Source organism: Nicotiana attenuata, unplaced genomic scaffold (assembly GCF_001879085.1).
Source record: "Nicotiana attenuata strain UT unplaced genomic scaffold, NIATTr2, whole genome shotgun sequence".
Classification (NCBI taxonomy): domain Eukaryota; kingdom Viridiplantae; phylum Streptophyta; class Magnoliopsida; order Solanales; family Solanaceae; genus Nicotiana; species Nicotiana attenuata.
The window spans coordinates 26,138-38,891 of NW_017671761.1; the positions used below are offsets into that span (position 1 = coordinate 26,138).

Consider the following 12,754-nt stretch of genomic DNA (forward strand, 5'->3'; position numbering starts at 1 on the left):
AAATGATCCTTGCGGGTCACCTTGTTGAGTTTCCGGTAGTCCATACAAACTCTCCACCCAGTAATGGTTCGAGTGGGAATAAGCTCATTGTTGTCATTGGTCACCACCGTCATCCTTCCTTTCTTTGGCACACATTGGACCGGAGAAGTCCATGAGCTATCGGAGATTGGATAAACCACACCAGCGTCAAGCCACTTGATAACCTCTTTCTTTACCACTTCTTGCATCGCTTCATTTAGCCTCCTTTGATGTTCAAGTGAAGGCCTTGCATCATCCTCCAGGATAATTTTATGCATGCAAAATGCGGGGCTTATTCCCCGAATGTCTGCCAGAGTCCATCCTATTGCCCTTTTTCGCCTTTGAAGCACCTCCAAAGTGGCCTCAACCTGCAAGTTAGTAAGGCAAGAAGAAAGAATAACTGGAAGAGTTGAATTTGAGCCTAAAAATTTCATACCTGAGGTGTGGAGGAAGTGGCTTCAACTCCAACACCGGTGGCTCCTCAATTGATGGTTTTGATGGTGGAGATTTCCGATTTTCAAGATCCAAAGATAACTTCCTAGGCTCATATGAATATGAACCCATACCATGCAATGCATTCACGCAACTCCACTCTACTAGCATCATCATCGATATCCATGTTAAGAAGCACGACCTCAAGAGGATCTTCAACATTTATCATGGAACTATTCATCCACTATCACAGCTGTGACAATGTCTACAAATGAACACACCTCCGTGCTATTGGATTGTCTCATTGATTTGCAAACATGGAATACTACTTTCTCATCTCCCACTCATAATGTCAACTCACCAGCTTCAACATCAACCAAGGCCTTCCCCGTAGCTGGGAAAGGTCTTCCAAGAATAATCGGCACTTCAAAGTCCACTTCACAATCCAATATGACAAAGTCGGCCGGCAATATGAATTTGTCCACCCGGACAAGTACGTCATCAATTATACCCAAAGGCCGCTTCATCGACCGGTCCTCCATTTGAAGTTTCATTGAGGTTGGCCTAGGTTGCCCAATTCCCAAAGTCTTGAAGACTGAATAAGGCATCAAATTAATGCTAGCCCCCAAGTCACAAAGGGCCTTAGCAAACTCCGCACTACCGATAGTGCAAGGGATAGTAAAAGCTCCAGGGTCTTCAAGTTTCGGGGCCATAGAGTGCACTATCGCACTGACTTGGTGAGTCATCTTTATTGTTTCACAATCCATGGAACGCTTCTTTGTGACCAAATCCTTCATGAACTTTGCATAGCCCGGCATTTGTTCAAGTGCCTCCACCAAAGGCACATTGATTGTAAGGCTTTTCATCATATCTATGAATTTTTTGAACTGATTGTCACTCTTTTGCTTTGCTAACCGCTGAGGATAAGGTGGAGGTGGTCTAGGCAAAGGTGCCTTGGCTTTTGGCACCACCGGCTCCGGCATGTCAATTATGTGCTCCCTAGACGGGTTCACGGCCTCTTGAGTTTCCACCTCGGCCTCATTAATATCTATCCTCACCTCATTGTTCACATTTGGTTCAACCATATCTTCAACAATCAAGGGACCCACATCTTCTTGGAACCCAACATTATCATCCACAACTTGATTTTCTTTCGAGGCATGCACATCACCGCCTCTCCCATTTCTTGTTGTAACCGCCATCACATGATTGTTACCTCCCTTCGGGTTCACTACCGTATCACTTGGTAGAGCACCCTTAGGTAGAGTATTCAACGATTGAGAGATTTGGCCTAATTGCACCTCCAAATTTCGAATAGAGGTATTGTGGGAAGCCAATTGAGCATCGGAGTCTTGGTTCTTCTTCATCATTTGTTCGAACATCATTTCTATTCTTCCTATATCACTACCCGAAGAACTAGACCCTTGAGATTGAAACGGAGCGGATTGTTCGGTTGTTGATACATCGGGGGCCTTTGAAAACCTTGCCCCCGGTTGCCTTGATTTCCATTGTTATTCCACCCGCCTTGACCATTGTTGTTATTCCAATTATTATTGTTCCCGTTTCAATTGCCTTGATTGTTACCTTGGTTACCCTAATTGTTGTTGTTCCAATTGTCGCCACCTTGTTGTTGGTTGTTGTTATTCCAATTACCGTCGCCTTGTTGATTGCCCCAATTTCCTTGGGGGCACCACTGCTGATTCCCTTGATTTCCTCTATTCCCTTGGTATTTATTGACATATTAACATTCCTCGCTTTGATCATCATAGCACTCATTCGAATAACCACCACCATCATTGTTGTTGTCAAATTGCTCACTATTACCTTGAGGTTGTTGTTGCCCTCTTTGCCTCCTTTTTAACATAGAAACACCTTCCATTGCATTGACTTGGCGCGGGTTTTGGACTTGTTTCAATTGCGCCTTCGCCAATTGATTCATAGTTGTTGTAAGCTCGGCAATAGCTTGGCCATGATCGTTCAATTCCTTGTGCAAATGGATGACCGTGGGGTCACCTTGGGGCACATTCGCTCGGCTTTGCCATGCCGAAGGGGTGTCGGCCATTTCATCAAGTACTTCACATGCCTCTTGGTAAGAAAGTTTCATAAAGTTCCCTCCGGCCAACTGGTTAACAATGCACTGATTCGTGGTGTTGATACCCCGATAAAAAGTTTGTTGTATCATCGCCTCGGTCATGTCGTTATTAGGGCACTCCTTCACCATTGTTCTATATCTTTCCCATATTTCGTGCAAAGGTTCCGTTGGCATTTGCTTGAAAGCTAGAATCTCATCCCGAAGAGCCGCCATATGACTTGGAGAAAAGAACTTGGCAATAAATTTGTCCGCCAATTCATCCCATGTGGTGATAGAATGATTGGGGAGCCTTTCTAACCAATCCAACGCTTTACCCCGAAGAGAAAACGGGAAAAGCCTCAATCTCAACGCATCCTCTGACACGTTTGTTTGCTTGCTGCCCCAGCATGTATCTACGAACCCCTTCAAGTGCTTGTATGCATTTTGATCGGAGGCGCCCGTAAAATATCCTCGTTGCTCGAGCAAGGTCAACATGATATTTGTGATTTGAAAGTTCCCCGCCCGGATTCGGGGAGGAACAATGGCACTCGCATACCCTTGATTTGGGAGAACTCTTGGGACTGCTCTTGGCGGTGGCGGAGGAGGGTCTGGAATAGGATTGTTGTCATTGACCTGACGACCTCTACGTGGAGCTTGAGGTACGGGAACCTCATCATGATCAATATCTTCTACCTCCTCCTCCGCCATGGCATTACCAATAGGGTCATTAGCATTCAAAGCCATAGTACCTGAATGATCGACACAAACAAAATTAGTAAACAAGAAGGAAAGAGAAGCAAAACACAAAACGAACTAAACAGATAGTCAACACCGTAAGGTCCCCGGCAACGGTGCCAAAAAGTTGATCGCTGCCAACTCGACACTACACCAAGGTAGGAAGAGCGGGTCACAATAGCTTTTACCCGAATAGTGGTCGGGATCGATTTCCACAGGGAGCTAGTAGTGGAGTTGGATTTTCTGTCTAGTCTAGAGATGTGTTTGTGCTCCTAATGTCACTTCAAACGTTCTTGGTTTTTGATTTTTATAACTACTATGATAAAACTACTGATTAACGCTAAATTATGCTACTAGAATATTGCTAAGTTGTATCTAATGGGAAGAAGGGCACTAGGGTCGTGGCATTACCCAGGTGGCTAATTGACGGGTAGATGTTACTAAGGATAGATTGACATATTTGGGGCTTATGCTATAACCGTTGCACAATTGTACCCACTCTCACACCTCTCGGTAGAGAGAGTGATTTTGCGAGTGATTTTTCCCAATTGACTCTCTCGAGACCAATTGGGTAGGCCAATTAGATTAAGCAACTAGGGTTCAAGTAGGGTGATTACTCTCTCGAGATTTAACCCGTTAATTGGGACTATTATTTCTCATGAGTCCATCCCAATTTCTTGTTGGGTCAATTTTGGGGTCATAGACTCTCTTTCTTAAGAAGACTCAAACCCACAAAGCTTGAATCAGTGTTTGCAACCACAAATTCTTAAATAAAAACATAAAATCAACCCAAATAGCAAACACCCATAATCAATCTAACCCTAGATGGCAACACCCATCAATTACCCACACTAGGGTTGAGCCACAACCCTAGCTAATGGGTTCGGCTACTCATGCTAGATACAGAAATTGAAGAAATAGATGAAGAACTAATCATATTAATTAATTACTAAGAAGAAACTACAATAATCTATCGTTAATGAAGAGCAAAAGTGCCGAAAATGGCTACAAAATCGAGTCTCACGAGCGCAGCTATGTCTGGGATATAAAACTTGACCTAAAAATGGTAAAATATCCTATTTATACTAGGCTGGAAAAACTGGACAAAAATACCCCTGCGGGGTCAGTGCGGGCCGCGTAAAACGGACCGCGGCCGCACTGGCTCTTGGACTTCATTTTATGCTTCTCTGAACTTGAGGACCGCGGACCGCGTGAAAGTGTACCGCGGCCGCGGTGGAAGTTGGCCCGGCCGCACAAAAACGAGTGCGAGCCGCATTGCTTGGAATTGGCAAAATGTGAGCTCTCTGAATCTCTGCTCCGCGGACCGCGTAAAAGAGTAGCGCGGCCGCGGAGACTGACTGCGGACCGCACAAAAGAGTAGCGCGGCCGCGTTGCCTCCAGCTTGAAAATGCCAACTCTCTGAACCTCCTAGTGCGGTCGCCTTCACATTTGCGCGGTCCGCACTAGGTTCTCTTTTCCTCAATTTACTTAGTGTTTGACACTTGAGCAGGTTTCACTCCTTTTTGAGCCGATCTTTGACATTCGTCGCTTTGTCGATCAAACCTGCAATCAAGTACAACTTGTGAGAATTTTGGGACTATTTTGTAGCAATTTATAACCAAAGCATAGGCAAGTAGGAGCATAAAATATGTTAAAATCCCGACTTATCAGTGCCCCCGGTATTTGATCAACACGCGAGTTGTATGTTTCCACTTTCTTGTCATTATCTTCGATTTTTTTCTCTCCCGACTCGACTTTTTTTGTGAGCTCCTTGAGCATCTTCATAATTGCAGGATCAGTCCTTGATCCATTACCGTTCGACCTTTCTGGCACCGGCTCAGTACGGCGAGTGATTTCTGGTTCGACCACACTCAGAGTTTTATGTTAACTTTGAAGCTGAGCGATAGCAACCTGCTGAGCCTGTAGCATCTCGAATATTACCTGGAGGCTAACTCTCCCGTCTCTTACACCTTGTGTTCCTTGGCCACCAGAACGGCCTTCCTTACGTACACTCCCTTCGGTCTGCGCCTAAATCCGCATTCAAAGCAATGTGCGAACTCATATCTACTGGATCGATAGCAATTACATTATCGTTTTCCCCGTGGAATCCAAGACTATCATCACCATGTGCGGGTGCGTTTTGGGAGTTTGGCATGTTTTAACCTGAGAACAAAAATTCTTGACAAGAACAAGTGTGAAAATAACGTGTGTTATCAGAATCAGTACCGAAACAATCACTATTATCCTTAGCCCCACGGTTGGCGCCAAACTGTTTACCCTGAAATTCGAGTACCAATTAAACTTGTATTGTAGTTTTAAAGATATGTGATTTAATCCAATACTATATGATAAACAAGATATAAATTAAAGAGTAAAGTAAATCAAACCTGTGTGCAACCCAAGTCTTGACCTCGAGTTAATGTGACCTCGAGGTAGGTTAGTAAGAACAATGAAATAACAAGGCAATTCTGATGAACAGTAAGCAAGAAAATGAGAAAATGTATATTCCTTTGTTAATGAATCCTCTATAACAAATGATTGGGATCCCCTTTATATAATAGGGTAATACTAATAAGATACACTTCTAATTATAATAGGGAATCTTATTATACAGCTGTCTAACCACCAAGTACAAATCCGTTACGGAATTTACGCCGGGATCTTCAGGCCGTTGCGGGAATCTCGCTCTTTCTGTTAATAAACCATAACGATATTATCTCGAGGTTGGTCATACTCGGCCTTGGCCTTCATCGAGCACTTCGGTCTTCAAGTGCTATACTTCGCCATCGAGCTCGAACCAGGTCCGTTTTGAGCTTTCTCTCGAAGCAACTTCCCGAGCCTACGAAATCAGACATACCTAATTTCGACCATATACATATATCTTGTATTCATTTGCTCTATGCTAATATCTACAGGGAGTAATTACCTTTTTCGGTTTACTTATTCTCAGCGAACATCAGGGCTCCAACATAATTATTCCCTAATGAGCCATATCTTGCAAATTAAGTGGAAGGAGAGAAACTATATTATCACTATTGCCTTAGACTACTTTTCTAATTCAAAAAGTTAAATATAAGTCAAAATATTTGAGATTTACCTGTAATAGGCCTTAAGTTACCTGAATGTGTAAAAATGATTCCTACCAGAAATTCGCCAAAAATCGAGCAAAAAAACCGATCAAAGTTTGTCGGTTATGGCCAATTACCGACCAAAACGACCATTTACGTGTGGATGATATTTTAACGGTCGGATAAGAATACCGATCAAAGTTGGTCGGAAATTACCGACCAACATTGGTCGGTCAATTAAATTCAAAAAAAAAATTTGCAAAAAAAATCGACCAAAGTTGGTTGGTATTTTAATTATGTAATCAAAAGATTCACCATCTGGTGATCGAACTGGGGTGTGTACTGTGGCAGGATACTATTCTACCACTAGACCATTGGTGCATTTTGTTTTAAGATTATCATTTTTTTATTTATACTCTTTAATTGTATTTTCGCACGAAAATAACCGACCAAAATTGGTCGGTTTTTTAAAATGACCGGCCGAATTTTGGTCGGTTTTTTTAATATTAGTTTTTATTTATTTTAATTGAAAAACCGATCAAAGTTGGTCGATTTCTTGAAAAATACATTTCGCGGGACTCAAAAATAGTTTCGCATTTTTGCGCCAAATAAAACCGACCAAAGTTGGTCGGTTTCGTAAAAAAATTTAAAAAATAAAATATTTTGAAAAACCGACCAACTTTGGTCGGTTTTTTGACCGATTTTTGACCGATCAAAGTTGGTCGGTTTTTGCCAAATTTCTAACAGTGATTACACTATGGTGGATATTAGTTAAACTTTTACCAATAATATACAGGTGATCTTATACTAGTCTGTTTAGATATTATTGGAAGGCGGCTAAATCTCCTAATACAATAAAGTAAGGCGTTTTAATTTAACTTGGTAACAACAATATTTAACAAAGTCACTAAGCAAATTGTAGTTTTTAAAATTAAAATGAACCTACCTGCTTCAACTAATACCTAATCTTTCTCCTTTCTTTTTCCTTTCAGTTACTATTCTGGTCATTTTCAATTGTATCCAAACAGTTATCTGGCATTAGATTCTATGAAACTTTTTCTGAATTTCTTAAAAGCTCTTTAAAAAGAATACGATTGTTTAAATTTTGTTCAATGAGTGGTTTTCTGGATAAAGGTATTGTAGGGTATTTATTTATGAAAAAAAATCTTCTTCTACTCACAAATCTTCCAAAGACAACAATTTACACATTTTTGCTCTGTACACAGATATTATTCTCCAAAATTATTTTAAAAAACATATTATCCAATTTGGATAGGAAAAGTAGGACAAATTAAGATACGAACTTATTCATGCAAACAAATTGTCTAGTAAACACTAGTTATTGATAAGTAATTTATTCTACTCCAAATAATCGTGGAAATATATTTGTTTCATATGTTGCCCAGAAGAATATGACATGACTGTTGACATTGCCAAGTAGACAACAAGAACAATTCCAGTAGTGAAAATCTCAGATTGATTCCAAATAAAAGGCGGAGGAGATGATTTGACACAATCTTTTTCTACTCCCAAAATGAATATATCATTAAGCATTACAATAACAAGGACCATAAATGGTGGAAAGTCAAACTTCCAGATTAGAGCCAAAAGCGTAAAACCAAGCACATTACGGATTGTAAAGGAAACAACATACACAGTGTAGTTTTTCATCCTCTCAGAGATTGATCTACTGATCAAAATAGTACGACGGATGGTTTCTAGTACAGGTCCCATGATATGAACATCAGCAGCACTAAAAGCTGCATCTGTAGCATCACAAATAGCTAGCCATCCCAATATCTGCTTTCTTTTGAATAAAATAAGAATCCACTTGTTGGTAAATAGACGTAGATTTAAGATTTATCCACACCATTTAGAGGTCTAGAAAAGGTGAAGATCCAAGCATCAATCAAGTAGCCAAAGGCTTATCAATATTACACCTCACGCTTCTAAGATTAAGGATTTTGGATACTATAATTTTTTATTTTTTTTTTTGTTGAAACAGAGAGCTTTTATTCACAAATAAACAGAACCTCTTTACAAATTCTTGCCACTGATTCCTCCTCCTCTTTTTCTATCTTTCTATGTCTTTCTTATACTCTTCTTTCATTGTTTCCTATACGATTGATCTATCTAATTCCTCTCCTTCCTATTACATTTCTTGTTTAACAGAGGTACTATTCTAGCCTTACATTTTTGCTGTATCTGTACACATATGCTTCTTGGCGTAGGTACTCTTTAATTCCACAGTGCTTCGTTTCTTGCCCACCATATCTTGTATATTAGTGATGTGATCACTGCTGTTATGAACTCCCTGCATTTCTTCCCATGAATACCTCGTATTACTCTTTTCCATATCCCTTTTAAATCATGTTTTGTTGTCCCTCTGCAACCATTCCAGCATCCTTCTTAGGCATTCCTCTGATAATTTGCACTCAAAGAAAAGGTGTTCCACTGTTTCTACTTGGTTCCCGCATATCAGGCATCCATTGTCTTGACTAATCTTCAGTTTTAGCAGTCGCTCCTTATTGAGTAACTTCCTATGCATGGCAAGCCAGCTAGTGAAGCTATGTTTAGGCACATTCATCTGACTCCATACCCCTCGATACCATGGTTGTTTCTCTGCTTCTCCTTTACACCATTGGTATCCACTCCTCACAGTATATTTGCCCCCATGTGTTAGCCATCCATTATGCACAAAACCAACAACAAATTTATCCCTAATGGCACATATTTTCTTCCAATACCAACAGCTGTGATTTGGAGGTACATATTGCCACCATGATTGATCCTTTATGTATACATGGTTGACCCATTTAACCCATAGATTGTCCTCCTTATTTGTTATGTTCCATACGTATTCACCATTGCTGCTTCATTCCAGGTTATACAATCAGTTATCCCCAAGCCCCCTTGTTGTTTTGGTCTACATACTATGTCCCAGGCTACTAATGCCATTTTGGTTGAATTCCCTTTTCCATTCCATAGAAAACTTCTGCAGATGCCTATTATGTTCCTTAATACCTTTTTTTGGAGGATGAATATAGAAGCCCAATATGAATGCACTTGCATCAACACTGAAGTCACTAGCATCACCCTACCAGTATAGGATATATTTCTTGTACTCCATGTTCTGACTTTGCTAGCCATCTTCTCTACCAACATTTCACAATCTGTTATTGATAACTTCCTAGCACATATTGGAACCCCCAAATACCTGAATGGCAATGTCCCTCTTTGATATCCTGTCAGCTCACTTATATCCTGAATGCATTTTTCCTCCATGTTCGCACTATAGATGTTTGATTTAGCTGTATTAGTGTATAGTCCTGATGCTTGTGAGAATGATTTCAGCCCCCTGAGGATCATTTCCACAGATTGCCACTCCCCCTTAAAAAAGAATAACAAATCATCCGCAAAACATAGATGGTTTAGTTTGAGCCCTCAGCATTTGGTATGAAACTGGAACCCTTTTTGTTCAGTGATTCACTTCATAATTCTAGATAAGTAGTCCATGCAAATTACAAATAGGAGGGGTGATATTTGGTCCCCTTGCCTTAGCCCTCGTTTTCCCTCAATGTCGCCATAAACTCCACCATTCACTGCTATTGTATATTGAGTAGATGTGATGCAAGCTATCACCCATTTTATGAATTTTTGAGGGAAGTTAAGAGCATGCAGCATCTCTTCCACAAATCCCCACTCCACAGTATTATATGCCTTCCTTAGGTCTACTTTAATTAGACAGCTCCTAGTCGTATTCTTCCTCTTATACAACCTCACCAGATCTTGGCATATCAATATGTTGTGTACTATATTCCTTCCTTCCACGAAAGCACTTTGATTATGAGAGATTATCCCAGGTAGTACTTTTTTAAGCATATTGCATAGCATCTTCGAGATCACTTTATATATTGTATTACAACAAGCAATTGGTCTATAGTCACCTACTGCCTCAGCATGAGTACTCTTGGGAATAAGAGTTATCACAGTGTTGTTAACAATTTTGAGCATTCTGCCTTCTCTGAAGAACTCCAGAACTCCACTCTTTACATCTGCACCCACAATATCCCAGCAATCTTTGTAAAACTGGCTTCCAAACCCAGCCGGACCTGGGGCTTTATCTCCTGCAATTGCCCATAGAGCCTCTTTCACCTCTATTTCTGTGAAGTCTGCTATCAATTCATTCCTTTGTTCCTCCTTCATTGTAGGCCCCTGTCTTATTAGCTGGATATTTACATGATCCCTTACCTTCAATTTCCTTCCTAGCATTTCCGTGTAAAATTCTATAAATGCATCTGGTATCTTTACTGGGTCATCTATGTCACACCCTTTCATGTCCTTGATATGGAAGATTTTATTATTGTTCCTTCGAGCTTTCAACAGACTATGAAAGTACTTAGTGTTTTGGTCCCCCTGTGTGAGCCACTATGCCTTAGCCCTTTGCTGCAAAAACAAGTTCCCTGCCTTTTTTCATTTGCTACACTCCTCATTTAATCTTACTTCTTCATTGATTAGTGCTTTATTTCTAGGGTCCTTCTGTACTCTGCTTTAACACTGTTGAAGGGTATCTAGTGCTTCCTCTACTCTTTTTTCAATGTTGCTGAATCTCTCCTTGTTGATTTTCTGTAGGGTGCTCTTGATCCTATGTAGTTTCCCCACCAACTGGTATATTTGTGTACCTCTCTTGCTTGTTTTCCAGCCTTCTTTTATTCTTTCTTTGAAATCCCATGCCATGATCCACATATTGAAATATTTGAAGCTTCTTCTCACCTGCTGTCCACCTCCCTCCCAATTAATTATGCCCGGGGAATGATCAATAGACCTGGTTGCATGTGGTGTACCTCTGATGCAGGCAGCTTTGTCGTCCATTCATAGTTGATAAGGACCTATCTATGATAGTTCATGTGGTTGCATGTGGTGTACCTACTTTTTGATAGTTCATAAACAGGTTCATTTCCTTCTGTTTATGTGGCTTATTCAATCCCCTAGCATTCCAGAAACCTATTTTATCCATTGGATGAGGGGTTGCCCCCATCCTGCCCTTTTCCTAGGGTCATCTCACTCCCTTTCCCTTTGTTGTTCTTGTTCCCCAACACATACCCATTTGCTGCTTCTGCTTTCTCTTGTTGATGTTCCTCTAGTGTTGCAAAGGAGTTCTCAATACTGATAGTATTCTGGTGTATTCCATCCCCTGCTCTTCCCCTTCCTGAACCTTTCCAAATTCTAGATGTAGTTGCTACCTCATTCCCAGTGTTTCCCTTGTTTATTGGCCCAATTACTTGTTGTTTTTGTCCATGTTCTCCTTTATTCTGCATATTTGCGCTCTTCTTTTCCACTTGTTGTTGCGTCTGTACTTCAATTGGCTCCTCTGGCTCATGTTTGTTTACTAGTTTCTCCTTTTCTTCTTTGATAAATCTCCTACACTCATTCATTTCATGCCCAAAATTCTTGCATTTTCCACACAGAATAGGTTTTCATTCATAGAAAACCTCATGTTCCACAATTCTGCCTCTCTCATCCTCAAACATGATGGTATCTGGGTATTTCTGATGAGGTTTAACCTCAACTAGGACTCGGGCATATGTTAGTCTCTCCTTCTGTGTAGTTGCTCGATCTGCTTTTAGTGGTTTACCTACCAGTCCTGCCAATTTTGTAAGCGCAGTTTGTCCCCAGTGTTTTATATCCAGTCCATTGAACCTAATCCACATTGGGATCAATTCAACTGATTCCTTTTTCATATCCATGTCTGGATTCCAAGGTTTTACCACAACTGGCTTTCTATCGAACATCTGGACTCCATCCTCAAATACTTTAATTCTGCTTTCAAAGCTATGGAATCTCACCATGAACACTCCTCTATTAATCTGTGCTATCTTGTCTATGCCAAGCGATCCCTATATCCTTTGAATGTACCCTTCCATAACTGCTTGTGGTGGATTGGATCCCAGTACAAAACATACAGCTGCCGAATTCCAGAATTCTATTTCCTCTTTGATATCCTCCATAGTTATTTTTACATTCAAATTGTCCTGAACTTGGGGCGTTAAGTCAAGTCCTTCAGTAATTGGATTTGCAACAATTTTGCTCCATGATTTAGGGCTCACCTCTTTATTCTCCTTTTTCTCCGTCGATTTCTCCTCATCCTCCCCTCTTTCTACCCATGATTTGCGTCCCTCTTCCTGCTTTTTTCCTCCATTTATGTTTATTGTTGTATAATTCCCTGATGCCTCACCGTCAATAGTTGATTGGCTTAGATCCAATGGCAATATCCTTGCAAGACATTGATGCTTCAAGTTCTCTTTGCATCCGCTGACTGTGGAATTCCTCTTGTCCCATTCGCATTACTCAGAATTGTTCCTCGCATGTGCGACTCTCCCCCTCTAGCCTTTGATTTCCTCGTCATTTTCAGCAATGACTGAGAAGAAAT

At 40.7% G+C, this 12,754-nt stretch overlaps 1 protein-coding gene across 1 annotated transcript; it reads right to left on the reverse strand.

The window, feature by feature from the left end:
- Window positions 1-7,683: 7,683 nt before the first annotated feature.
- On the reverse strand, window positions 7,684-8,680 carry LOC109210062 (plasma membrane ATPase 2-like). The gene is made up of 2 exons (XM_019373436.1): window positions 8,517-8,680; window positions 7,684-8,131 (listed from the first exon to the last, which is right to left on the reverse strand). Exons 1-2 carry the CDS (start codon window positions 8,678-8,680, stop codon window positions 7,684-7,686), a joined length of 612 nt encoding a protein of 203 aa, XP_019228981.1.
- Window positions 8,681-12,754: the final 4,074 nt, after the last annotated feature.